The 27,720-nt window shown below is 47.7% G+C and overlaps 1 protein-coding gene and 1 long non-coding RNA gene across 4 annotated transcripts; one reads left to right on the top strand and one right to left on the bottom strand.

Moving 5' to 3' along the window:
* Nucleotides 1-151: 151 nt before the first annotated feature.
* LOC308568779 lies at nucleotides 152-18,843 on the bottom strand. Its single transcript, XR_014000527.1, has 3 exons — nucleotides 18,163-18,843; nucleotides 11,893-12,045; nucleotides 152-314 (listed from the first exon to the last, which is right to left on the bottom strand). It is a non-coding gene; the product is annotated as an uncharacterized lncRNA (long non-coding RNA).
* A 230-nt stretch (nucleotides 18,844-19,073) lies between these two features.
* On the top strand, nucleotides 19,074-26,294 carry DYNLL2 (dynein light chain LC8-type 2). 3 transcript variants are annotated; one of them, XM_081116184.1, is made up of 3 exons: nucleotides 19,074-19,131; nucleotides 22,212-22,350; nucleotides 24,307-26,294. In XM_081116184.1, the coding sequence occupies exons 2-3, from the start codon at nucleotides 22,219-22,221 to the stop codon at nucleotides 24,442-24,444; spliced, it is 270 nt and encodes an 89-aa protein (XP_080972310.1). In that variant the 5' UTR covers nucleotides 19,074-19,131; nucleotides 22,212-22,218; the 3' UTR covers nucleotides 24,445-26,294. The 3 variants fall into 3 exon arrangements, with proteins under 3 accessions (XP_080972310.1, XP_080972311.1, XP_080972309.1); XM_081116185.1 differs by having other exon boundaries at nucleotides 19,094-19,135; XM_081116183.1 differs by lacking the exon at nucleotides 19,074-19,131 and adding an exon at nucleotides 19,263-19,354.
* Nucleotides 26,295-27,720: the final 1,426 nt, after the last annotated feature.

The following is a 27,720-nucleotide window of genomic DNA, read 5'->3' as shown; positions in this document are numbered from 1 at the left end:
GGCATGCTCTTGAAGCTGGGAGAGAGGCCTCCAGAAATGAGTTTGTCATGGAAACGCTGACAGGGCTTCAGTTGAGGGATGCTCACAGGTGCAGCTCGGAATGGTGCGGCCTCCTGTGGCTTATTTACATCCTGGCCCACTGAATGAATTCTCTTCTTCTGTATCCTGGCCCATGGAAAGTCAGCCAGCCTTCCAGGGACCTGGGGGGTTCTTACCGGGAAGGTGGCTATGTCTCTTGGTGGTGGTTTTCAGACTTCTGAAGCAGGCAGTAGAGGGAGGGCTTAGGATCAGTTTCACATCTGGGAGGAGGGCTTCTGCAGGGAGTCGAGAAAGGAAAGAGGGAAGGAGGGAAGGAAGGAAGGGAGGGAGGATGGGAGGGAGAGAGAGAGAAAAGAAAACATGGACTCATAAGTGCAAGGCACAACCCTAGACGCATATAGGCATCATCTTCATGTCTTTATCACTATCACTGTAACCGATGTTCTAAAAGGTAATTTCTGTGTTGCAGAGAGAGAAACAGGCTGGCTGCACCCAGAGTGGGAGCTTACAACCACGTCTTTGGGTAGACCAGGTAGCTCGGTGGTGTGAGGATTAGGAAACTTCCCCTGAACCCACCACCACTTTTGTTGACGCCAAAGGCCTCAAGCAGGGCCCAAAGGCCACCCCTTGACAAGCAGTGAGAAAGTTGGGAAGGCAGTTCCCCCTGGGAGAGGTGCACAGTGACCACTCTCAGTTCTGTCAAGGGGTAAATGATTGACCACAGACCCTGTGCAATGGGCAGGCCTTGCTCAAGGGCGGGCACTGGGTCCCTGAAGATATGGATTCTCTCTTCTTCCAAACTGGACCCCAGGAGTCCTGGCAGGAGCCAGAGAAGAACATCAGCTGCTTTATGGAGCAAATGGGCAGGGCCTGAGAGGTCTGGGGAAAGGAAAAGGTAGTTTCTGTCTGTGGGAAGTTTCCATTTGGGGGGAAAGTGCGGTCACATAGGGGCTCCCAATCCAATCTGACAAAGCAGGCAAGAGCTCTGCACATGAGTCCAGGAAAGATGGAAGACAGAAGGCACAGTCCATGCATTCCAGGGCTCACAGTCTGGAGAGAGAAAGACCTGTTTCTTCAACCCTGGCCACAGGCTGCCCCACCCCTCCCAACCATCTCAGGAATTGAAGCCACCAACCCTGCCCTCGACCATGGCAAGAGCTGGGATGAGGCAGACCCTGCAGCCCTCTCCTGTGCGCCTGCCTGGTTTCAAAGGAGTCTCCTGGAGCCCTTCCTATCAGAGCTGTCTGCTCCTGGGAGACCTGTAGCTTTGGCGAGGCCCAGCGGCTCTGCTGGGAAGCTGGTCTGCGGTCAAGGCTGCTGTGAGCAGGCCCACCTTTCTTTTCCCACCAGGAGCCTCTGGAGCTTGAGAGACATCCCAGGGCTGGCTCTGACATGAATTCGCTGCTCAGTGCGCCAGGCAATCAGAGCTGACTCCTCTCCCTTCTCCCTCGGAGGTGTTGATAGTAACAGCAGAGATGAGCTGCCAAGTTGGCAGGAGAACAGAGAACAACAGAGCGACTGTGCACTGCGGATTGAGGGGGGCAGGGAGCAGCAAGCCAGCAGAGAGCTGGGCCAGAGTGGCAGTTTGTTTGTCCTAAGATCTGAGATCCAAAGTGTCCCTCCAGTCTGGGCAGCCAGCATCGTGAATAAGGAGGGGAGAAAATGTGGGAAGGTGATGTCTCCAGGGAAGGCCAGGGGCGGTGGTGCAGGGCAAGGCGTCTAGGAGGCTCCGGGATCTGGGTGCTGTAAGAGTTGGTGGGAGGGACCTCTGGCTGGGCCCAAAGCCACCAGCCAGCCTGGCCCTAGAGGCATGCCAGGCCTCCGAGGCAGGACAGAGATCCACCTTTGTTCCGGCTATTGATGAAGCAGCTGTGGAGTTTCCAGTCAGAAATGGGCCTGGGGTGTGGAGCTGGTGAGTCTGAGGCTGCCTCCCCTCAAAGAGGACCTTAAGAGGGCACCCATTACATCAATCATTTGACCTCATTGAGCCTCAGAGATTAATAATCTACTTCAGAGCTTTGTGTGAGGATTCAACAAAGTAGTGACAGCAAAAACTTACCTACAGCTTACTACATGGCAGACACTGTTCTAAGAGCCTTATGTACACAAATGCACTTAATCTTCACATGACTATCAGGTGGGCACTATTATTATTCCCATTCTATTAATGAAGCAACTGAGGCACAGAGTGGTTAAGTAACTTACCCAAGGTCACAGAGCTCTCACCATGACTCCCCCAGAATAGTTCCAAACAGGGGACCCAGGCTCCTGACATCTTCCTCAGGGACTCCGTGGGGCCCTAAGGTTGTCTTCCCTGCCATCCCTGGTCCCCACTACCTCACTTATCCTAGGAGCTGGAACAGTTCCTCCTTTGAGAGCCCCTGGCCTTCCCCATTCCTGTCCTCCTCCCCTCTCCCCCTTCTCCTGTCTGAGGCAGAGCAGAGGAATTCTCAGCTTCCTCTAGTTACCCTCAGCCTGCAAAGAAAACATAGTCTGCTGTGCCTGCTGCCAATTCCTCTCTGGTGACAGCCACAACCCATTTGCTCAGCGCCATCCCCAGCCTGTGCTGTAGGTAGAGCTGGGAGCCTAGGGCTGGACCCCAGAGTCCTGCATGAGACCCTGGGCCAGTCACATCAAAGCTGGGCCCTGGCAGCCACTCAAAGGGAGAGGTCTGGGCCAAATGATTTCTTGAAGACCTTTTCGGCTCTAAGAGTTATAACTGAAGGTTGATGCGCTGCATTCACAACCTCCTCCTAGGGTAGGAAGCCCAGTAGATACATATTTCCCATATGTTGGGGGCAGTTCATTAATGCAACTTTGCAAATTAGTAACCAGCTTTACAAGTCCACTGAGCCCTGCTATGGGCCACCCTAGCCTCTTAGGAGGTACCTTGGCCACTTTCTGGGCTGCCAGCCAGAGCTACCTCCTGTTGGCTGGGAGATAGCCAAACCAGAGCCTGGAGCCCGGATTACTGACTGCTTCCTAGGCCTGAGTCCCTCCCTGGGAGGAAGAGACCCCAGTGATCAGTTCCCTGGGGGAAGGTACACTGCATAGACATCTCAGAACAACACTTTCCGTTCACGTGTGCTGGGAAGCACTATGGTTATGTTGGCTACAGGCTCACCCTCCTAGTTGTTCCTTTAAGTAACCACCAATGACAGGAGGAGATTAGGTGGGCTTGGGAAGCTGGGGGGGAAGCTCTGCCACTGATAATGCAGAAGGAAATAGAATATTCTAAATTTTATACTTGGAGAACAGAGAAAGCAGGGATAAGGTACCTTCTAGTGAGAAACCTGTAATTAAAGGAATGTTCAGCCCCCAGGAATCAGCTGGAGTGTAATGGTCACTAATTATGAACAAAGGGGGCTGTCTCATCGCAGCAACTCCTTTCTCCTGCTCACTGCCCAGGCAGGCCTGATTGCCCTGAGGCAAGGGAGTGTGCTCTGTCTGGATTGGGGAGCTGGAGGAGAGGGAGGCATCCAAGCAGAGGAAAGGCCTTGGTGTGTTTCAGGGCCCACCCAGAAGGCAGCTGCCCATCATCTCACAGGGCTGACCAACTCTTGGTCTTTGGGGTCCAAAATACTGAACTTGCTTGATCAAAGATTGCTTTTTCCTATGAGAAAAACATCTCTGGGGTTGTAATAGAAGTCAGAGAGAGGAAGTCAACTAGCTGGCACACATCTGCTCTGTGAAGCTACAAGGGTCTTTGTCCATTGCTTCTAGAAATGCATTTACTCTGTCAGACCCTGAGGGGCTCATTGATGACCAATGACAAGGACTCTGAGGGTTGGGTACAGAGGAAGACTGCAAAGGTTGGAGAACAGCTTCCTTCCTCCTGCTGCTGATTATGTTTGGTGCCGAGCAGTGGTCAGAAGAAACGCAGGAAATCAGGAGAAGTGAGAAGGAGCCAGAGCTGAAAGGACAGAGAGAGTTTACCAGGGGTAAGAAGATGAAGGTAAGAGTGAGCACTCCCGGTGAGAGAGCCCCAGGGCACTGGGGGAAGGGAGACTGCAGGAGAGGGAGGGCCTTCCTGGGGGGTGAGGGGACAGGTAGAGGGCACACTCTCTAGACCTTGACCCTCTTGCATGGGGTGCACGGCAGGCCAGCCCAGAGGCAGGGGGATGCCTAAGGGGACCTGTGAGAGTTCCTTCCCTCTGGAGGCCTCTGTAGAAACCCAGAATGGGTGAGCAGAAGTGGGTCGAGGTTCAGTTTTCCTAAAGAAGACCTGAGCTGGAGACAGGATGCGTTGACTCTTTATTTATTTATGGGGCTATCGATTATAATGCAGCTTTTCCACAGGATCCTGAGGTAGCTGGACTTGGGAGAAGATACCTTTTACCAGTGAGCTTCCTTTGTCCTGGAGATGTCAGGCACTGTCCCCCTGCCTCCCCTCGTCCTTCCTCCTCTCCCCACCTCTTCTACAGCCCTCATCCCTGTGCATCCTGATGACTGGGGCTCAGGACAGCCCCTCTAGTTTCCTCTTTTCTCAGGTCTGGCTGTTCTGGGTTCCTTCCAATATTTAGGATACACTCCAGCACCCAAATCCTAATAGCACTGCATTGCTTAACTGGGGTACAGATCTGTAAAAGCATCTGAGAGCATCTGGCAAAATCCTTTTGATTTACTGAGACAGAACAGAGGCCAAGAAGAAGAGCTTTTCCCAAAGTCCACAAGGAAAGACACAACCTGCACAAGAATGGAGGCCTCTTTATTCCTCCAGGCAGGAGGACCCTGTGTGCTATACCTACGACCTTGCTTTCTAGTCTGGTCCCTCAGCCCAGGGTTGGGGTGCCCCTGAGCTAGGAATCACTCTCTGGGATCCTCCTCCCCTTTTGCAGTCTCCCAGCAGAGCCTCTCCTTAGTTCATTTTGCACCTGATGAAATCTTTGCTCTCAGTCAGCCCCATTCCACAATAGGATTGAAGAGGTTCTGTGGAACCCTAGAGGAAAACAGACTAGTGACAAACTATGAGGCTGATCAGCCTCACCTGGCCTGGGCCACCTCCCTTCCCATCTGCCACCTTTCCTGAGGCCCCTCTCAGCTTTGGTGCCCCAACACCAGCCTTCTGGTGGGGAGAGATGCCCACATCTACTCATCCTTGTGAAAGAAAATGGCTTGTCCCCCTCAGTCCCGGTTCTAGTGCTTGAGCTGCTAGAGAGGCAGGGATAAGCCTTTCCAGGTGGGCAGGATCCAGGACACAGGCCAGCACACTGCACCAAGCCCCAAAGGCTGGCTCCTTGTCTTTGGAGACCCTAAAGTTTAGTTCAACAGAATGTGGCTCTGAAGATGACGACCATTGCTTAGGGCTAGGTGGACAACCTGCCCTCTCAAGGTTGTCAATGTCATTGTACTTCTCTTTAAGTCCGTCTTGGCATTTGGTATTCCAAAGTTTCACCCCAACCCAATTTACTGGCCTTTCCTTTCTCCCTTTCTAACAGGCTCTGCTGTACCCAATAGGAATTCCATAAAAACACCACATTTTCTTCTGTGCCCCTATCCTTCTAGAATGCTCTACCCTCCTGCTCCACACGTGCGGAAAACCCATGTTCTACATCACGTCCCCTGAATGTACCAGTTGACATCCGTTGAACTCTACTATATGCTGGACACTATACTTTTCTTCATAACCTCAAAATTCTCCCCATTTCTCCACAGTTACATAGTTACACAGTTATTAAGTGGCAAAGTCAGAATCTGAACCCAGGCCCACATCTCCAGAATCTATATTCTCAGCCACTATCCTATATTATCTCTCAAGAAACAGCCACCTTTTCCAAAATTATCTTTCTCTTATCTAGGATTTTATCTTCACTTTCTTTGTTGCACATCAGTTTTTGATTTTTGCCTGTAAGTACTTATATACCTTAACTTCCTTACTAGACTGAGTGCTCTTCAAAAGTAGGCCATGGGTCGCATTTGGTGTGTCCCCAACCCCAGTCCCGGTGCTAGCACATGGCAGGGGGCCATTAAGTGTGTTGTGGATGAAGGAATAAATACATGACTGAATGGATTTGCATCGAGGCGAGCTCTACTGTCTGCCCATGGTGGAGTAGGGGGTCGGAACTCGCTTTTCTGAAGGGCCCAGGTTCACATTTCGTTCTTTTAAGCACTATGGGACATGAAGGGAATGGAAGTGTTTCATAGATGAGTAAGAACAAGCCCTGCCTGTCTGTAATTACAGAGCCTCTTGGAGCTGGCTGCTGCTGGCAGCACGCTGGGGAATGTGTTTTCAATTCTCCAGTTTGGGAACTGCAGGTACTATACCGATTACTTTGTGAGATCTGACCTGGCTGTGAAAGGGAAAGAGAGAGGAGGGTATAAGAGCTGTGAGCAATGGTTTTGCCAGGTGTGGGGTCTGCCCCAAGATGGAAGGCCGCCAGCGTGCATCCACCTTCAGGACCCACTTGGGTAGTAGGGCAGAGGGAAATCTAGCCCCCCTTTCCGTGCTGGACTCTTTGGGGATTAGGAACTCCACATTCAGCAGCTCATGGCAGGGTGGTCTCTAGCTGGGTTAAGAGCAGAGTCGATTCACTGGGAGTCCTTCCAAGCTGAGAAAGGGTCACAGGAGGCTCTCAGGTGCAAGGACCTAGTGTGTGGGCATCAACTACATAGGGTGTGTGTGTGTGTGTGTGTGTGTGTGTGTGTGTGTGTGTTCATGCTCACCCGAGTGTGTCAGGAGCAATGAGGGGGCCCAAAATGGGACTGGGCTTCTTTCAGGACCTTGAGGTTCCCAGCTGGGCCCATTGTCTCCAAGTTTCTGTTCAAGACTCAGCTTTTCTGGTCCGAGTTTAGAACAGGAAGATCAGGCTACTGGGCCATGGCTGGGAGAATGGTTCTCAGCTCTTCTTTTGTTGCTAGAAGGTGAGCTCCCACCCACCACTCCCAGGCTCATTCCCACAACTATTTTGTTCATCTCCTGCATACACAAAACAACAGCCTAAAAACCTTGCCTTCGCATGGTAATTTTACTCTGCTACTGGTATTTTCAAAACCCATTTACATCCACTGTTGCCTTCCATTCTTACAACAGCCCCTCCAGAGGGGCAGACAGCTGATTCTTTTGATTACAGATGAGGAATTGAGGCCCAGAGAGGCTATGTGACTTGGGTGACACAGCAAGTTAGCAAGGGAGCCCCAGGGAACTCCCTCTGGCCTCCTGACTCTGAGTTCTTTTCTGTTTCAGCTCTGGGTCCCCATTCCCTCATCTCCTTCACCTCCTGTCTCCTGAAAGGAAATCTCCATAGAGAGGCTCACACTCCATTAGCAACATGTACATCAATTCTCCTGGTGCTGAGTAAACAGCAACTTAAAACAGGCAGCCTCCTCACCTCCTTCCTCCCTTCCTGCCCATTCAGGGAGCTTTCCTGGGAGGACAGTCAGTGCCCTGTGTGCTTCCTGGGGAGGAGGCAGAGACAGTGATGGCCTGAGTCTCCATAAACGGGCCTGGGAGGCCTGGAGCAGGACTGAAGACTGGACTTCGTGTTGCCAGTTTCCCTTTGTCTCACCTCCCAAACTGGGAACTGAAATGTCACCGGGTGGCCATTTTTTGAGATTTAGAATCATCTAGTCTAGCTTTGCCCTCCCTCTGAAACTTTGTTTAGCTGCTTAGGGTGAGTTATTCATTGATTCTGCAAACACTTGTTGACTACTGACCACATACCAGCCTTTGCTCAGTGAACACGAAGGCAAGATTCAGAAGAGTCTGGAGAAGGACACGGTTAGTTACCACACTGTTATTTGGGGGCAGAGTGGGGTGAGATCGGGATAGAGAAGTAATGGGAGCCCAGAAAAGCAGGGTAGCTGGGAAGACCTCCCAAGGAAGAGACACCTAAGCTGAGGCTGGAAAGATGAGTGGAGCATTAAGCCACCCAAGAGAGGAGAGTGTTCCAGGCACAGGGAATAGCATGCGTTATGGCCCAGAGGCTAGAGAGCACCTGGTACATGTAAGAAACTGAAAGAAGTGTGTAGGGCTGGAGCATGGTGTGCAAGGGGCTGGTGAAGGGAGGAGGTTGTGAAAGATAAGGCTGGAGGGCGAGGCTGGGCCTGGGCTTGAAAACCATATGGATTACAATGAACTTCATCCTAAAGACAATGATAGGCCACTGAAGGTTTTAAGAAGAGGTGTGATATGTTCAAATATGAGCTTTAGAAAGATCCTTTCTGCTTCTGTGGGGAGCTGTGCTATTCAAGAGAAATATAACGAGAGCCACAAATGTGAGCCACATGTATAATTTGAATATTTCTAGTAGCCACATTAAAAATATAAAAAGAAGCAGGTGAACTCAATTTTAAATATATATTTTATTGAATTCAATATATCAAAAATATTACCTTTTAACATATAATCAATAGAGAAATCTTAATGAGATATTTTACTTTTTCATATTAAGCCTTCAAAATCCAGTGTGTACTTTACATTTACAGCACATCTCACCTTGAACCAGCACCTTTTGAGTGCTCAGTAGCCACATGTGTTTAGTGGCTCCCATGTTGGACAGTGTAGATGTGTAGAATTCATTTGAGAGGAGCAAGATTGACAAAGCTATTGCAGTTGACCTGGAGGAGGATGCTGGCTTGGGGATAGAACCAAAGGGACAGAAATATGACTCCCAGGTTGTCATCCCAGGCCTGGACTGATACCTCTGAACTCCTTTTATATAAAAGAGAAATAAACTCTTATCTTGTTTGGGCCATTTAACTTGGGATTTTCCTTCTACTCACAGCTAGACCTAATTTTAATGAATATAGCACCTAAATGGAGGTGTCTAATGGACAGTTAGATCTGATGGGTCCATGTGAGGAGAGAAGTCTGAGAACGCTACCTATAAATTTGGGAGTTCCCAATCTGTGGCTAGTCATTGAAGCCATGGCAAATGTGAGATCTCTGAGGGAGAATCATCTAGTGGGGAGAGAAAAGGACCTAGGAGAAAACTCTGAGGAACACCAACACTTAGGATGGGCAGAGGAAGAGGGGCCTGCTAAGGCAGCTGAGAGGTAGGAAGGAAATCAGGGAAGTGTGTGCCATGGAAGCTTAGGGAGGAGACAGTCCCAAGGAGGGGTGATCAACAGCGGTAAAGGTAGCTGTCTCCGCTATTTCTATGGGTGTGGGAGGCACCATAAAACCTGAATAAACCAACGTAGGTTTCAGCCCCACATTCCTACAGAAGCTGGTCATGCCATCCTCCTGCTCAGTGCCCTTCAGTGGGCCCCAAATTTCTTAAGGATAACGTTCTAGCTCCTTAACACATCCTTTAGGCCCATCCAAAGTCTGGCCCTTGCTTTTCTGTCCAGCCTGTTCCCTTCCCCAGTACACTCTGTCCCTGCCAGGCCTGGCTTCCTACCATTCCCTGCCTTGGCTTGTGTGTTTCTCTCTGACTGAAGAACCTCCCCTTCCTCCATTTCCTTTTTCCTTCAGATCCTACCATGCTTTGAGACTTACCTCAAATGCCAACTCTCCTGTTCCTTAATTCTTCCAGACAGATTAATTGCCCCCCAACCCCATGCCTCTATGAGCATTTTGCTCACAATCACAGCCCTCATTGTAGTCTGACCTGTGTTAAAGTTGGTTGTGTACATGTGTGTCTCCCCAACTAGACTGTGAGCTTGGAAAAGTCTGAGGCTGATTCTGGCTACTCATCCTTGTCCCCCTTGGTGTCTTCCTCACAGCTTGTTAATGTTAAAGAAGTGATTATGGATTTAATGGAATAATAGTTCCTTGTAGCCCCCAAGTAATAGTGTGGTTTCTATCTTCTTTGTCATATCACTCCAGGAGTCATGGAGATGAGGGGGAGACTAAAATAAATCCTTGTTTAGAGCGAAATATAACAAGGAGTTGGGTTTGAATCCAGATGTTCAAAGAAATAGTCCCAGTCTGAGCTTCCTCTGACCCAAGCAGCTTATATCATTTGAGTGCCCCCAAACCACCCTATTAATAGAAAAGCAATTAAAAATTTAATAAAATTAAAAGTTGGTTCTTTGAAGAGATGAACAAAATTGACAAATCTTCAGCTAGATGGACCAAGAAAAAAGGGAAGACGGAGGTTATTAAAATAAGGAATGAAAGAAGGGACATTACTACAGACCTTAGAGAAATGAAAAGGATTATAAAGGAATACTATGAACAAGTACACTATTTAATGCTACCAAATTAGGTAACCTAGTTAACACAGACAATTTGTTAGAGACACCAACTACTGACACTACTTCAAGAAATAGGTAATCTGAATAGATCTAAAAGAAATAAAGAGATTGTGTTAGTATTTTAAAAACTTCCTGCAAAGAAAATTCCAGGCCCAGATGGCTTCATTGCTGAATTCTACCAAATCTTTAAAGAATTAACACCAATATTTCACATTCTTCCAAAAAATACAATAGGAAGAAACACTTTCAAACTCATTCCGTGAGTCCAGTATTACCCAAATACCAAAACCAGGCAGGCATCACAAGAAAAATATGTACCAATATCGCTTATGAATATAGATGCAAAAATCCCCAACAGAATACTAGCAAAATGAACCCAGCAACAGATAAGAAGAATTCTACATCATGATCAACTTGGAATTATCCCAGGAATGCAAGAGTGGTTTAATATTTGACAACCAATATAATACACCACATTAATAAAATAATGGACCAAAACCACATGATCACCTCAATAAATGCAGAACAAATTTTGGAAAAAAGATTCAATATCCTTTCATTATAAAAACACTCAAAAAATTGTGAATAGAAGCGAACTTCCTCAACTTGATAAAGAACATCTACAAAACCCCCACATCTAACATTAGACTTAGTGGTGAAAGACTGAAAAGCTTTCTCCCTAAGATCAGGAACAAGATAAGGAAGTCTGCTCCCACCAATTCTATTCAGGACAATTAAGCAAGAAAAAGAAATAAAAGGAACCCAGATCAGACAGGAAGAAGTAAAACAATTTCTATTCATATATGATACAGTCTTATGTATAGAAAATTCTAAAGAACACACACTATTAGGCATTAATTAATGAGATCAGCAAGGTTGTAGAATACAAACTACAATATGCAAAAATCAATTGTATTTCTATACACTAGCAATGAACAATCTGAAGATGAAATTAAGAAAATAATTCAATTTATAACATCAAAAAGAATGAATTATTTAGGAATATAATTATCCAAAAAAGTGTAAGACATGTACACTGAAAATGGTAACACATTAATTGAAAGAAATTAAAGAAGACCTAAATAAAAGGGAAGAAATCCCATGTTCATAGATTAGAAAACTTAATATTGTTAAGATAGCAATACTCCTCAAATTGGTCTATAATTCAACATAATCTCCACCAAAATACCAGCTGGCTTTTTTATAGAATTTGGTAAGCTGGTCCTTAAAGTCACATGGAAATGCAAGGCACTGAGATTAAACAAAGAATCCTGAAAAAGAAGAGCAAAGTTGGAGGCTTCACACTTCCAGGTTGCACAACTTACAACTAAGCTATGAAAAGAGTGTGGTACTGGCATAAGAATATATAGATCAATGGAATAGAATTAGGAGTCCAGAAATAAACTCCTATATTTATTGTCAATTGATCTTTGATAAGGATGCCAAGACAATTTAGTAGTGAAAGAATAGTCTTTTCAGCTAAAGATGTGGGATAATTGGATATCCACAAGCAAAACAATGAAGTCAGGTTCCACTTTACACCATACATAATAATTACCTCAAAATGGAACTCTCAGAAGAAAACATAGAAGTAAATCTTCATGATCTTGGGTTACACAGTGATTTCTTGGGCATGACATCAAAAACACAAGGAACAAAAAGAAAAATAGACAAATTGGTCTTTATCAAAATTAAAAACTTTTGTGTACTTACCTGGAAGGGGAGATATCATGATCACGAAGGTGGTCTCACCAGGGTGAGGCTCTCTCATTGCACTCCAGGCATCCTGACCCCTGCAATTTCCCCAAATGTGGGAAACTCGACTGCATAATTTGTGGTAGTGGGGGACTGTGTTCACACTCTCCCCTTAAAAGGAAAATTAAAAACTTTTACACTTCAAAGTTTCACCATTAAGAAAGTGAAAATACACTCTGCAGAATGGAAGAAAGTACTTATAAACTGTATCTCTAATGAGGGTCTAGTATCCAGAATATTTTAAAAGTCTTACAACTCAATAATAAAAAGACAAATAACCTAATTTTAAAATGAACAAAGGGCCTATCCAGGCGTGGCTCAGCAGTTGAGCATCGACCTAGGATCCAGGAGGTTGTGGTTTGATTCCCGGTCAGGGTACATGCCTGGGTTGTTGGCTCCATCCCCAGTAGGGGGCGTGCAGAAGGCAGCTGATCAATGACCTTCTCATTGATGTTTCTATCTCTCTCTCTCTCTCCCTCCCTCTCTCTGAAATCAATAAAGATAAAGTTTTTTAAAAAATGAACAAAGGATCTGAATAAATCTTTCTCTAAAGAAAATATACAAGTTGCCAATAAACACGTGAAAAGCCGCTCAACATCATTAGCCACCATTTCACACCTGCAAGGATGGCTATAACCAAAAAGGTAGGAAGGTAGAAAGGTACAGCTGCTTTGGAAAACAGGCTGACCCTTCCGCAAAAGGCCAAACATAGAGTTACCATAAAACCCATTAATTCCACACCTAGGTATACACTATATATCCAAGAGGACTGAAAGCACATAGCCACACAAAAACTGGTACATAGATGTTTATAGAGGCATTATTCATAACAACTAAAAAGTGGAAACAACCCAAATGATTAATGGATAAATAAAACGTGCTAAGCTCACACAATAGAACATTAACAGGCCGTAAAAAGAAGGAAGTGCAGATTCATGGATAACACAGATGAACCCAGAAAACATTACGCTAAGTGAAATAAGACAGGCACAAAAGACCATATATTTTATGATTCCATTTACACAAATGTCCAGCACAGGCAAATCCATGGAGACAGAAAGTAAATTAGGGGAGATCGGGGAGAAATAAGGGAGTGACTGCCAATGAGTATGGTGTTTTTTTGGGGGTGGTGAAAATGTTCTAAAATTAGATAGTGGTGCTGGTTGCCCAGCTATGTAAGTATACTAAAAATCACTGAATTGTGTACTTTAAAAAGGTGAATTTTATGGCATGTGAACTATATCTCAACGAAGCTGTTCTATATGAATAAATAGCATTACCTTATTATGTGAAATGTAAGATGGGCCTCCATTTCCCAGTGAGAAGGTTTTTAAAAAGGTTTTTGACAACTGAAATATACTGCAACATGCCTGACAAGGCAAAGTTTCCCTCCAAAATTGTCCTCAAAAAGGAAGGCAAAGTGTGCAGACCTCATTTTTTAGAATTCCCCTCACCACTCCCACCTCACTCTTAAGAGACCGAGAGTGAGAGAACATAATGTATGTTTTTATGACAATGGAGACAAGCTCTCCCACAAAGATAATCTTGCCTCCCACTCCTGAGACTCTCAAAGAGCAATTGATGGTTTCTGCCTGCCCAATGTCCATTCTCTTGCTTCTTGTAACTGCATGTGGATTTTCCTTCTATCAGTTTTTCGCCCCTCAAACTCAAGAAGGTGTGTCAGTCAGGCTGCCCTTCACTTCCATGGCCAAAAGGTGGAATTGTAATTTAATTTGTCCAATCAGATGGCCCTCTTTGAGAATTTGACTTAAGAGTGGGGTGACTCAAGGAAAAGTGCCAATGATTTGCCCCACCGGAATGCCCTGAGGAAACTGTCCCATGGAGTCAGGGGACACTATTCTGACCCTATTTTTTCCTTCGGATATTTCTTGTACCCAAGAACCCTAACTTGATCTTTTGGGTGTTCAAGGGCTGAAAAATTCCATTTCATTGTCATGGTTCTCTCAAGGCAGGGGTAGGGTTCTCAGGATTGTCCAAACAATGAAGGAGGACGACTCCTAAATTATGAAGTCATGACCTAGAAACCACTACCATACTTTCAGTGGAGCATCTTCTCTTTGGTTCCTTCTTGGAGACCATTTGCTTTAATATTTTAGTTAAAGCTCTAAACATTCATTGAATCTTAACTATGTCAAGGTACTTTGTTAGTTGAGGGAATACAAAAATGAACAAAATGATCTCCCAGTGTTGGAGGGTGGTGTGAGAGTGTAGAGAAATGTTCTCTGACTTCTGAGTGTATCAGAGAGAAGAATCAGGAAAAAGAAGGCATTTAAGCTTGGCTAGAGGTAGAGAAGTTTCTCTGACCCACAGGTAAGGTACCCTTTGTGACAGGGTATTAAAATCAAGGAATCATAGACTTTGGGGCTGACAGGGACATTATAGATTATCCTACATTTTCTAGATGAAGAAATCCAGATCATGAGAGGTGAAATGACTTGACTAGAGCTACACTGGGCTTAGGACTTCTCTGACTCCCAGTCCAGTGCTCATCTCACTAGCTCCCAGTCACACCCTAGGCTGGCTCCTCCAGGTTTCAGGGAACTTGGGGATAAGGGGCAATATTTGGCGCTTGGTAAATGGTTGCCTAGGGAAGTATGTCTTTCAAGGTCACCCAGGAAATCAGCAAGGAAATAGGGCAGATTCCTATAGTTCTAGCCATGCTGCTCTCTTCCCTAGGCTTTCCCACCGGGGACTGGCACCAGGGCTACACTGCAGTGGGAGCCCCAGTGCATGTGCTCCCACCTTCTCCATCCTGCTGGAGCCCTTGAAGCAAGTCAAGGGCCAAAGGGCTTGGTGGAGTGACCTCTGTCATTGGATGGCCTCTTTCTTCTGGGTGACTGTCAGCTGGGGTGGGAGAGCCCTTGACTGTCTTTATCTGTCAGGTGTCAGGATATCAGCCAAATACCCAATAGAGGCTTAGGTAGAAATCAGGCCTAGACTTTCCCCAGAGCTAACAGTGATTTACCTCAGCTAGCAGCTTGGCTCTAGGCAGGAAGGGCCCAATGTAAATAGCATTCATTGCTGGTCCTCCAGAGACAGAAGAGCCTGGCCATGGTTCTTTGAGTGGAGGAAGAGACAGAGTGTCCTTCCAAGCTGTGTTTTTCAGCTATTAATGAGCATGATCAGTTTAACCAATACTTACAGGGAACTTTTCATGTTCTAGGCTTTGTAGAGGACGCTCAAAGGAATTAGTCAGGAAAGAAAGCCACAGCCTCACAGGCACGGGAACCACATGGACAAAGGTGTGGAATCTGGGTGTGGGGAAACCACAGGCAGTTGATGGTGTTACTAGAGGTTGAAGAGGGAGATGGGAAGTGTGGGGAGATAAGGCAGAAAGAAAGAGAGAGGCGTGCATGCGTGCGTGTGTGTGTGTAGGTAAAGCATGTTTTTTGTTTTCTAGCTGGGAGGTGCTTGGGAGTTTTGCATTTTATTTTAATTAATTAATTAATTTTATTATTTAAAAAACATATCTTTATTGATTTCAGAGAGAGGAAGGGAGAGGGAGAGAGAGAGAAACATCAATGATGAGAGAGTCATTGACCGGCTGCCTCCTGCATCCCCCTTGCTGGGGATTGAGCCTGCAACCTGGGCATGTGCCCTGACCAGGAATCGAACCTCAATCTCCTGCATCCTAGGTCGATGCTCAACTGCTGAGCCATGCCTGGCTGGGTGAGATCTGCATTTTAGATAGATCACTGCAGTGTGGATTTGGGAAGGAGGTACCAAGAATGGGGGCAGGGAACCAACTGGAAGAGATGATGAGTGCCTGATGCAAGGTATTCACAATGACAATGAGGCACTTATAATGAAAGGAGGCATGAACTGGAGAAATATCCAGGAGGTGAGTACTGATGGAGATGTGCTGGGCAAGAGAGAGACACAAGTCTAGGGGGGCTCGCAGGTTTCTGACTCAGTGCCTGGGTGGATAATGGGGCCATGAACTGAGATAAGAAATACAGTGAAGGAAAACAAGTCTGGAAGAGAGGTGTTGATGATGGCTAACATTTATTAGTCATTTAGATGGACCAGCATTGTGCCAAGAGTTTTTCATGCATTTTCTCATAATTCTATGGGGTAGATATTATTATTCTCAATTTATAAATGAGGAAATGAAACTTTGAAAGTGGCAGTTTCCTCTGTACAGGGGAATAGTTGAATAGCTTGGCCAGATCTGCATAGCTGGAAGAGTGGTGTAAAGCAGTGAGAATCCAGGGCCAATGCTTCTAACGACCAGTATTTATGTGTGTGCATGTGAAGGGTCTGAAGAGCTTGTGGGATACCCACCATGGAGAGGTCTGGGATTTAGGTGGGCTATCAAGGCCCAGACCATGGTAAAAACTACACATGTGGGTGAAACGACTCAAGTTGAACAGTGACTGAAGTACAGTGCCCTGGGAAACCCCTAAGTTAAAGAAGTAGCCAGAGGGTAAAGGACCCACAGATGAGACAAAAACAAAAATCCCCTCTGATTTTAAAATCTGAACACATGGCACTGCTATCTAGGCAACAGAAAACTGGGCAATCACCAACGTGTAGTAGCATCAAATAAAAACATGCACCAAGTTAAGCTGACATTAATTGTAACAGTTTCTATGTTGCATAGTAATTATCCTAAACAGTAAGCACTTTACATAAGTGGCAGTAATTAGTATAGCACAAGTTTCCCAAACTGTGTCCTGTGGAATAATAGTAGTTCCTGGAGATGTTAATAAACGTTTGGATAAAAAAGGGCTTTGGAGTCAGATAAGTTTAGGATATACTGGTATGATTTAGATAGAGCATGGAACCCCTGGTTTACACTTTTTTTCTCTGTTAGGAGGCAAGAGAGACAGCCTGGGGTTGAATCCTGCCGCTGACAAGCTGGGTAATCTTGGGCAATTTACTGAACTTCTCTAAGTGGCAGTTTCCTCTGTACAGGGGAATAGTAATATACTCACCATGATTGTTCCAGAGATTAAATGTAATAATATACGCATTTAAAACATTTAGACTAGAGTCTGGCACAGAGTGAGGGCTCTACAAATATTAACTCTTATCTGTAAACCGCACTATTATTAACAAATCTTCCTGATACTCTAGAGCTTAGTCCTGTCACGCACACTGATGCAGGGTATTCATAATGAGGACGAGGCACTTAAAATGAAAGGGGGCATGGACTAGAGAAATATCCAGGAGGTGACACCTTATTTCTTAAAAGTCTGACCCGTTAGTTGAAGTTCTCTGTGTCCCTACCTCCACCCCACCACAGGCCCAGACTGGAAATGACCAAACTCTTGCCCTACTCTAATCTAGGGAAGGGGGCCAAAGAGGGGGACGATTTATACCCTGCTGCATGGCCTCGCAAGGGCCACCACTAGTTCATAGTCACCTTTATGCCTGCTTAAAAAAGGGCATCTTTTGGGTGGATGCTGGCCTGTCTGCAGCAGGGCACACAGCTTAGCAAGTGGAGCGCAGGCTGTATTTTAGCCTCCATTTACTTCTTAGGCTAGATGCCATGTGCAGTGAACAACCTACACAGCCATACATGGCCTTTCTGACCTTCAGGCCCTAGAATAGGCTGGAAGCTAATGATCACTGGAGGAAGAGGGTATGACCAGTTCTCCTCCCAGTAGTCCATGAGATTAACTCTCCACAAACCCTAAGTGGAAAAAGCCTCCTCCCTCCCCCCTCCCTCCCCACAAATGCCCCATCACTCACACAGAGGCTGACATCAGAATACCCTTGGTGTGAGGGGATACCTCAGGCCTTGCCTATTTCTCTGAAATCCTGATTGAGTTTGGCAGATGACAGAGCTGTGGAAAGCAGAGGTGGGAGGGGATGATTTTCCACGTTTCCCCTGACACATAATGGACACTACCTAAGGGTGTTCCAAACCCTAGCAGGCCAGGGCCAGAGCAAGTCTGACTTCCTGACGATGGTTTGGGGCAGTGAAGGGAAAATGATGGGAATGGGAGCTTCTTAATCTTCACCATGTGGCCTAAATGCTTGGCTCCCTATAGAGACTCTCACCACTTTTTTAGGTAGACACTTCGCGTATGAACCGGGAAGAAAAGAGAAGCTTCCCGTTCCCTAGAGGTGAGCGGGGTGGAGTGGAGGGCAGGCACTCTCCCAATGGACACTCCGTTGTACAAACAGCCTCCTCAGCTACCCCGGGGGCTCCTGTCTAGAAGCAACACTTTTGAGCCGAGAATTCCCGTCCAGGCTCACCTGTGGCGAGCGGGCAGGGGGTCACGTGACCCCTCTCTGTACCCCGGTTCTCCCTAAGGTGAGGCATATGCAGGAGCTGAAGTCGAAGGCTCCTCCTCTTGGGGGTTCTGCTCAGTCCCCCTCCGGTCCTGTGTAACCAGCCTGGTAGGGGACCGACTGACCAGAAAGGCTGACTCTCACAGGGCGCTGTGTACCAAACACCAACCTCCCTTCTCACGCTCGGGCTTAGGGTCGGCCTCCATTGCTCTTGAAGAGAAACAGCAGCCGGGCCGGCTGGCAGTTGAGGTGGCGGCCTAGAGACTCAGGAACAAAGGCTGGGCTGGACGGAAGGGACCTTCCCTGAAGGTGAGGGGAAGGGAGCCCCGGGCTGTTGGTGACTTTACCTCTGCGTAGGGCTGGCTCTTCTGCTTCCCACAGGTTTGGGGGAGGGAAGGGGTCCTGCCTTTTCCTCTGAAGTCGACGACTTCACTCCAGGGCCCTTCCTCTGCCTAAGGTTAGGATCTCCACCTCTTCCCCATCTAGTCCCTGGGTCTGAAATCTCCTTCGCCCTCCCTCCCTTTATTCCTCGTGGGATTGGGGTCTCTAGCCGTCCCCCCTCCTGCCTCGCGCTCTCTCTGAGCCTCGCCTCTTTATTCCCTTTAGGCCTCGCCTCTTCAGCCCTGGGTTGAAGGGTCTGCATTCTTTTTTCTCTTAAGGCCACATCGCCCTCCCCCACCCTTTCCAGCTCCCCCTCCGCACCTCCCTCCGCTGCCCCGAGGCATTGTGGGAGGAAACAAGATGTGGGGCGAGAGCGGCGCGGGGAGAAGCCCGCAGTGCGGGGCCGACCCGGCACAGCCAATGGGGAGCGCGGACGCCGGCGAGCGCGGTGGGGGGGGCGGCGGGGGCGGGGCGCTATTTCAGTGGGGGCCGCGCGCTGGGCGCTCTCAGCAGCAGAGGAGAGCGGAGCTGCGAGGTGCCAGCGCGGAGCAGGCAGGCAGGCGGGCCCGCGGGCGCGAGGAGGAGTGAGGGCGGTCGGGGAGGCTCGAAGGGCGGGCGGCGGCGGCGAGCACCCGGACCGGGGCTGCGGGAGCCGGAGCCGGCGGCGGCGCGGCGGCTGCTGCAGGAGGAGCCCAGGGGACACCGCCCCTGCCCGCGCCCTGCCTCAGGCCATCGCTGCTCCCCCGGGGCCACGCGTGAAGTCGCCTGCGTGAAGGTGAGGGGTGGGTGGGGGCGTCCCCGGGGCAGTGGCTTTCGCGCGGTGCCCCTATGGCCTCCTCTCCGCACGCGGGGCCCGGAGCTGGCCTGGCTTCGGCCTGACGCCCCGAACGTCCCTCCTTTCCGGAGCTGCGCCACCCTCTGCCCTCGCGACCCTCGGGGCGCGGCTGGAGGCCCCGGGCTGCGGAGGTGCGGCTCTCGTCCTCGCCGGGAGTCTCCCGGTGCTGCGTGGAGGCTTCTGGTGTTTGGGGCCGAGGGGGTGGTGTGGAGAGGGCTCGGGCGTGACGCGGCTCCTCCCGCCGTCGCCGCCACCGCTACCGCCACCGCCACTCTCTGGGGCGTCCTTCCTGCGGTGAGGACGCCCAGTCACTCCAGCGCTGCTCCAGGCCGGGCGGGGGAGGGCGGCCGACCCGCCGCGGCGGAGGTGGGGAGGAGGGCGTCTTCTCATTCCCCAGGTGCTGGCCTTGGGGACGGGATGGTGGAGGGATAGGGCCCCTGAGGGAGGCCTGAAGGGAGGAGACACTAGCGTTTGTGAGTGTTGGGGAGCGCATTTCAGGTCTTTCTGAGGCTTAGCCTTTTTTGTCGCAAAACCGAGGTTAGAGGATGGGGAGCTGTGCTGGAGTGCCCTCTTCTCTTTCAAAGGCGCTGCTGGCTCGTGACTGAGGCAGCTGGGCTGGGGCCCTCTGGTCACCCTCCTGTCCGGAGGCCCAGGTACCTTGCCTTTTTCCCAGGAAGGAGGGGGTAGGCTGGGCGCCTCCCTATCCTTTTCTCACTGGCACCTTGGACAGGGGAGATTGGGGCTTGGCCTCACCTCAGACGCCTGGGGGGCCAGGGGTGAAGAATCGTGGCATTGTAGTCACAAGACCAACGTTATGTAACTGCAGGCTCCCTCCTGGAGAAAGGTGGCTTTAATTACTTTGATAAAGTTGTTCCTTTGCACTTTGGGGATGAGGCAGTGGAGCAAGGCAAGCTTGCTGGGAAATGCTGCTAATTTCATACTTGAACTTCTCTGTTTGTAATCTGGCCTCCACCCCCACCCGGGGTTTATAAACAGTGTCCCTTTCTAAGTGGTAAGCTGGAACAAGACACCAGGTGACACTAGTTTTCTTCATGTATAAAGAGCCTTACAATGTCAGCACCTTCTCCCTGTGCTGCTCTTGTACCCTTACTCAAGCTCATGAAGTTGCCTCATTTATCTTATTTAAAAATCATTGGTCTTTAAAAAGATGATGTTGATTTGCCCAAGGTCATATAGGCAGTCAGGCCTTGAACAGGATTCTCCTCACTTTTCCTCAGCACCAGGAAGTGCTCACAGACTCCTCTTGAGGCTCTGACTTTTCCTCCCAGAGTGTGGGGACAGAGGGTACTGATCCACTAACGCTTAGCTCTACCAGGCTCTGCTGAAGTAGAACCAGCCCTGCTTAGGTTGATAGAACCAGACAAAGGTGCTTTGGATTCAGTCAAGGGCTGCCTAACTGGCAGCTGGTTTGCTTGCATTTTTTTGCATCTGGTGCAGGCTAGAGGAGTAATTATGAGTTCTGTTTCCTTTTCAGCCTACCCAGTCCATAGGCTAGTGTGGATTCAGAGATCAGGGTGGCCTGGAACGATACCTGGGGATCTCTCCTTGAGCATGCAGAATTCTTGTAGCCTTGTATTAGGGCTGGAATGACAGCATTCTTTATCCACTAGGCTGGGCTGCAGAGGTATTTTGAGGGGTGGGACATGGGGGAGGTGGGTTGTTACTGCTCTTTGTGACAGAACTGTGGCCAAGGAGAGAGGATAGGATTTTGCAGCTCATCTCTATTCCTGCAAAGCACCCTCACTTGCTACAGACTGCCAGGCAGGTTCTGGCCAAACCCTCCTGGGATTCCTGTCATCCTAGGAAGAGACCATGCAAGGTCTACCCCAGAACTCTTTAAGTTGCTATAGAATAAATATCTGGTTTAGATAGCAGAGCTATGAAAAAAGGGGTGTTTAATAATTCTTCATCTTTTGTAGTCTCTGTCACCACTAGACATTGGTAGCCTAGGTGTTGGCAACATTTTCTGTGAAGGTCCAGATAGTAACTATTGTAGGCTTTATAGACCATACAGTCTCTTGCAGCTACTCAACTCTGCTATTGTAGCATGTTCGGCTAAAACTTCATTTACAAAAACAGGTGGTGGGCTGAATCCAGCCAATGGGACAGACCCCTGTATAGACTTTTGTTAGCAGAAGTTCTCGTATAATTTTAATTAATCCTTATAACAACCCCTGATAGAGAGCTACCCTCATTGCTAAAATGGAAGTGTCAAGTGCAGAAAAGCTAAGTGACTTGTCCACAACATAAGGGTTCATAGGCATGCTGATTGCTAGTCTGTCTTCTTTTTACTATGATACTAATGATGTAATAATGATCATTAAATCAAGGACTTAATTGTCTTCAGGTGTTATACCACCTGGTTTACTCTCAGGGTAACCCCACAGTCCCCATTTTAAGGTAATGGCATGAAAATACAAAAGTTAAGTGATTTGCCCAGGGACACAGCTAGCAGGTGACATATTGTAGTATCTTGGCTGTTGGTGCTGTTCAAAATATCAGAAATAGATAAATTTAGAGTTGGAAAATCCTCACTATATATGATAAAAACTGATGGCTTATTACATCTTTGTTACTATTTATCTTGTATTTCCCAGGCCTAGGGACCGTGTCTTGGTTAAATGCTTAGGAGCTCCTTCTGTTGCCTCTTGTCTGTGTTTTCTGTTGTCCTCACCTTCTGTACTCCCCTCTCCCAGTGAGGCCCCGTACCCAGTTGCTAATGTGTATTGTCCAGAGTCATGGGGTTGTCAGCCTTACCTCTTTGCTTCTTCTGCAGTGTCACGATGTCTGACCGGAAGGCAGTGATCAAGAACGCAGACATGTCTGAGGACATGCAACAGGATGCCGTTGACTGCGCCACACAGGCTATGGAGAAGTACAATATAGAGAAGGACATTGCTGCCTATATCAAGAAGGTGCACTGGGAGAGCTATGGTTGGTGGCTAGGGGTGGGGATAGGCAAGCTGAGCTGTACCCTAGGGAGGGCTGGAGCTGGGGACATAGGAAAGCAGCTATACCCTGTGCATATAAAACCCTAGGAACTTGGAAGCAGACAGATTAGGGAATGATTATTAATTGCCAAAGAATTTACCTTAGGCATTCTTAACAGGAATTCTGCTGGTTTGTGTGTATGTGTGTGTGTGTATTTACAGATAATTATGTCACTGCAAGGGATCAGGGAGAGAAGCTTCAGGATTAAATAGAACTGGCCCAATTAAAAATGAACATCAAGGCTATTTGAACGGATAAGATCATATACACATTTTCAGGGAACTTTCTCATTTAAAGTGGTATATTCCTATAATCTCATCATGTAGAAGGTTTCCTTTCTCTTAAAAAGGATTCAGGGGGGAAAAACAACACACATACAATAACAAGGACTCAGGTACTGCATCATGCCCTTCTCCACTACCTTCTTAAGAAAAGGGTGGGCTTGAATATATAATTTTTAAAAAATGGATGAGCAATATTGGGACAGTGGGTTTAGTCCCTGAAAAGTTCCTGAGTGAATGGGTGAATGGATATGGTTAACATAGTGAGGAATCAACTGAGCTAGAAGTGAGAAGTGGTACACAGGCCCCTGATTCGCAGTCAGGATCTTCGTCCATTGGTGGCATAGCCTTAGTCTTTGATAGTCTCAGCTCTGGTATCCAAAGAAGGATGCCTAACAGTAGTGGCATTCTGGTCTATAGAGGTGGTAGGATATCCTTGAGTTTTACAGAACTCTGCTTTCCTACCCAGATGGGTGGGGTGAGAAGAGGAAACTCTGGAGTCCTACAAGATTTTCTGTGTGTAGAGCCAGCAAGGCTCCTGGGCCTGCCAGCTCCTTGCTGAAGTACGGCTTTGCTGTCCTATCTAAGGAGAGAATCCAGAATCATGGACTATCAGAGCTAGAAGAATCCTTAGATTATATCTGGTCCAGCTTTCTTGTTTTGCTGATGGGGAAAATGAGACCTAGGGAAGTGACTATGTTTCTCCTATCTTACAGAGTCTTGAGTCAGGATTATAGCTGGGTTTGGTGGTGCATGCCCTTTCCACTGTTCCATAATACCTCTTGGAGTCATGTGGTATGGGAGTTGTGAGGAGGCCAAACAACTTGTATGTTGAGCCCCAGGGTTGGCAGCATTGCTGGGCCAATGGTGGAAGGCTATTGCCTTTTCACAGCTGTGGCAGGATGGCATCTAGAACTGAGCCATAGGTTTCCTACTGCACCCACAGGGTGACAGGGAGCTACCTTTGATTAGGTCACAAGGATTTCCTAGGTGGCTTTGATGCTGAACTTGTGCCCCCTAGAGAAATGAGAGAATTGCCTTGATCTCGTGGCTGAGGTCCTTGTTCTGCTGTTTACAGCCCCCACACTGCCAGGCACAGAGGAATGCCTTTAATGTTGACTTACACAGAACTGCTTCCTGGTACTCCTGACGTTTGATTCCCCATTTTGCTCTAGTGTTTTGGTTTTTGGTATTTGGAGATACTGGTTTAGTAATGTGGGAGGCTATGGGTGGGAAGTCTGTGAGGCTTGCCCCTCTGTTTTATTCATGCTGTGTGACCCTGGAGTGGTCCGTTGTGTCACTGGCTTCTCTGATTCCCTTGCTCAAGAGTCTCAGAGTGGGCTATTGAATAGGGTAGCTAGAGGGAGGAGAGATGATCAGGGTGTAAAGTGCTAGAGAGAAATAGTGGAGCCTTTGAGGTGTTACACTATTAATGAGGGAAGGAGTGTCCTAGCCAGCCTTAGAACCTGAGCTCTTGAGGTTTGGGGAGCTGAGGCCATGGGCTGGGGGTGATAACTAAACTGACCGACTCCCATTCTGATTTCTCATCCTCCAGCTGTCCTAATCACCTTTCTTCTCTACCTTTTATTTTTCTTTTAGGAATTTGACAAGAAATACAACCCTACCTGGCATTGTATTGTGGGCCGAAATTTTGGCAGCTACGTTACACACGAGACAAAGCACTTCATCTATTTTTACTTGGGTCAAGTTGCAATCCTCCTCTTCAAGTCAGGCTAGGTGGCTGCAGAGAAGGTGTCAGTGGCGGCGGCAGCGATGGCAAGCAGACGGCGTTGCTGGGACTATTTTGCACTGGGGCCAGCATCAGGATGTCCTCTCCAATGGCTGTGCTACTGCATGGACTGTATACTCGATTTCATGTGTATGTCGCAGTAAACAAAACCAAACTTCTTTCTGTTTAGTTGCCTGGGGAAGAAGGCTGCTTTACATTTATTTTCAAGATTTAAAAAAATTTTTTGTTGTATTGCACTAGGAAATCTCTCCCACCCCTCCTTTTTCTCTTTCTCTCTATATAAACTAGGCCCTCAAAAAAGCCTGTAAGACTGGGAGGGCTGGGGAAAAGAAGTTGGTTTCTGGAGGTGGAACTAAAATGGCAGCTGCCTCTTCCTGGTGATGGATGCTGCTTTGGGAGGGCCAGGGAGGCTGCTGGAGGACAGTGTTAGAGTCAGTAAGGAGAGAGAAATAGGAAGGAGGGTAGGGGGATTGATCTAGTACCAGGGAGACTATTCCACTGAACTGTGATTCCACGGCTTGGGGCAGAGTGTGGGGTTGGGGGGGCGGATTCTTCAAGGGGCCCTGAGACGTGTTTGTCTGTGGTGTGTGGGAGTGGGGAGCAGATTTGTCTTGCTGTCTTTGTCAGAAGAGTTTCTAGTAAGGGCTGTGTCTTCGTGGATTACCTTTTATTCCTGCCAGAGCTCACGCTAGGAAGGTGTTGGAGGTAGGATTAGCTTGGTTTTTCTCTATTCTTTCTTCTCTACTTTTGTCTGCTCCCTGCTTAGCCCTCGGTTTTCTCATTCCTCTGGAGTTCTCTTAGAGCAGCCCCTCTTTGTTGGCTGGCAAGGGAATTTCTGGTGACTGTAGTTCCTTAGTTAGGTCTTAGCAATCAAACCAAATCAATGTCTCCCTTGATTCTCCTCTGTGTATATGTGTGTGTATATGTGTATGTGTGTGTCTTGGTTTGGGGTAGAGGGGAGGGAGGGGCAGGACGGTATGGAATCTCTAGGGTATATGGGTAGATAGGGTGCACAGTTAGTTTTAAATGGGCCTTTATGTTAAAAACCTTTGGGGGTGAGGACAGATTTCACCCCCCTTTAGCCATCTTGCCCAGACACTCTGCTTGCCCTATGGCTGGCTGCTCCCAGGAAGGTTTTAGGAGGGTAACCCACAGTGAGTTGGCCATGTTGCCATCTGACCTGGAGTTGGCTCTCATTGGAGAGGGAAAGTGACTTTGTGGATGTTTGCAGCCTCTTGGGGGAGGTAGGGATGGAAGTGACAGAGGGCTGCGAGGAGCTTGGGAGGAAGTCTTGTGATGATGAAGCCAAGTATTAAGAGATGGAGCAGGGCCACTAGTGGGAGGAGATTCCAAGAGAGTGCTGGGAAAATCTTGTCTGTTGATCAAATAGGGATGGGGTGGGGTAGGGGTGGGGAAGTCATTGCTGATTGAGCTGCTGATTCTTGTAAATTACATTTAAAACTCTCATGTATACGGTTGACACTGTGGGGGGGGGCAGTTTGGGATCTAGCTCATTCTTTTTTTTTTTCCAACTCCATCCTTGGGGCTGGTGGGGAGGCAGGAGAATGTCCCCTCCCCAAGCCTTTAGTGTGCCGAGCTTTCTTTCTGATGCTGACGGGAGGGTGGGGACTGGGATGATAAGCGAGTTCCCTGTATTAAACCCTTCTATGAATGTCCAAATCTGTGTTTTCCCCTGCCCTCCCAGACTTGTGTGGCCAGTTGGAACTGTCTGGTTTGTGTTCATCTCCCTCATTTCTGGAGCTGGGGCTAAGACCCCGCCACATTTCCTATGCTCTGCATCCATGCCTCTTTTGGACATTAAAGGTTGATTGATGCACTTCTGAGTTGTTTGGGTTTCTTTGGGGCTAAAGGGGCTGGACAGGTGGCAGTGGTGCTACACATGGGTGGGGTGGAGGGTATCTAGGGTTGAGTAGAATGGGGGCTGAAGAGAGAAGACCAGGCAGAGAGATAGTGATTGGCCTGAATCAGGTTTTAGTCATAGGGTCTAGGTTTGGGCCCCTTAAGTGGCAGAAAACTAACCAGCAGCACTCACCCACAGGGTTTCTTGGGTCCCTTGGTAGAGATGGCCAGGTGAGCCACATTTTGGGTCTTCAATGTAATAGATGTTGCCTTCCCAATTTCCAGCTCCAGGCCCAGTTTCCAGGTCTAGGATGGCAGTTTGTAGCTGCTGTGCTGGACCTAGAGGAGCTTGACTTAGAACCTTTGACCAAAGCTCATAACCCTCATACTCCTAATTCTAGGCTTCCCTGAGACCTGGAGACTATCTACTAGCTAAGTCCTGCTCTAGCCATTCAGAAATGAAAAAGCTGGGGTCTTCAAAAAAGATGGAAACTTCTGGTAGAACCTGAGTGGTTCTCTGACTCCTGGGTTATCCTGGTTGTCCCACTTGGGGGCTCCTGCCCCAACATACCTGAAGAAGTCAGTAGTACTGAGACACTTCTAAGAGTGTCTGCCCATCCCTCACCCTAAGCTGTTGGTGTCTTGGGCTTATGGCTACATCTTTGTGCAGATGTGAGAGAGCAGAGATGCTTTGTACTCATTTCTGTTGTCAGTTATTCATTCAAAAACATTTCACTGAGTTCTTGTGTACCTGGGAGTAAGATGCTGTTAACCCAGGAGAACAGGATAGGCAAGTTATGTGCTTCCATGGCATGCATATTCTAATGGATAGAGCAGACATGTACATTGATAAGCTTTGTTTTTTTTAAATATGTTTTATGGATTTTTAGAGGAAGGGAAAGGGAGAGAGAGAAAACATCAATTGGCTGTTCCTGCAAGTCCCCAACAAGTCAATTTTCTATTTTTTAAAATCTGGATTGAAATGGGCAATTTTTTTCTGTAAAGAGTCAAATAGTATTTTAGGCTTTGTGGGCCATATGACATAGCAACTACTGAATTGCCATTGTAACATGAAAGAAGCCATAGACATAATGTAAACAAGTGAGGGTAGATGTATTCTAGTAAAACTTTAAAACAGCCAGGGGGCCAAATTTGGCCTGTGGACTCTAGTTTGTCAACCCCTGATCTAGAGAATAACATTCATATGATTCAATATTCCACAGATCCAAAAAGTGAAAATTCTCCCACTCCTGTCCCCCAGCCACTGAGTCTACTCTCCACCCTTAGAAGCAATTCATGTTATGAAATTTTGTGTCTCCTTTCAGGGAGAGTCGATAAAAAGCATTAAGTGGCTGTGTAATGTTCCAATGTGTTGCAGATGGTTTAATAAACGTGAAAGGACT

This window comes from Miniopterus schreibersii (genome assembly GCF_964146895.1).
Source record: "Miniopterus schreibersii genome assembly, chromosome: 16".
NCBI classification, from domain to species: domain Eukaryota; kingdom Metazoa; phylum Chordata; class Mammalia; order Chiroptera; family Miniopteridae; genus Miniopterus; species Miniopterus schreibersii.
The sequence above is the reverse complement of the archived record's forward strand: the minus strand, read 5'-3'. Positions and strand labels throughout refer to the sequence as shown.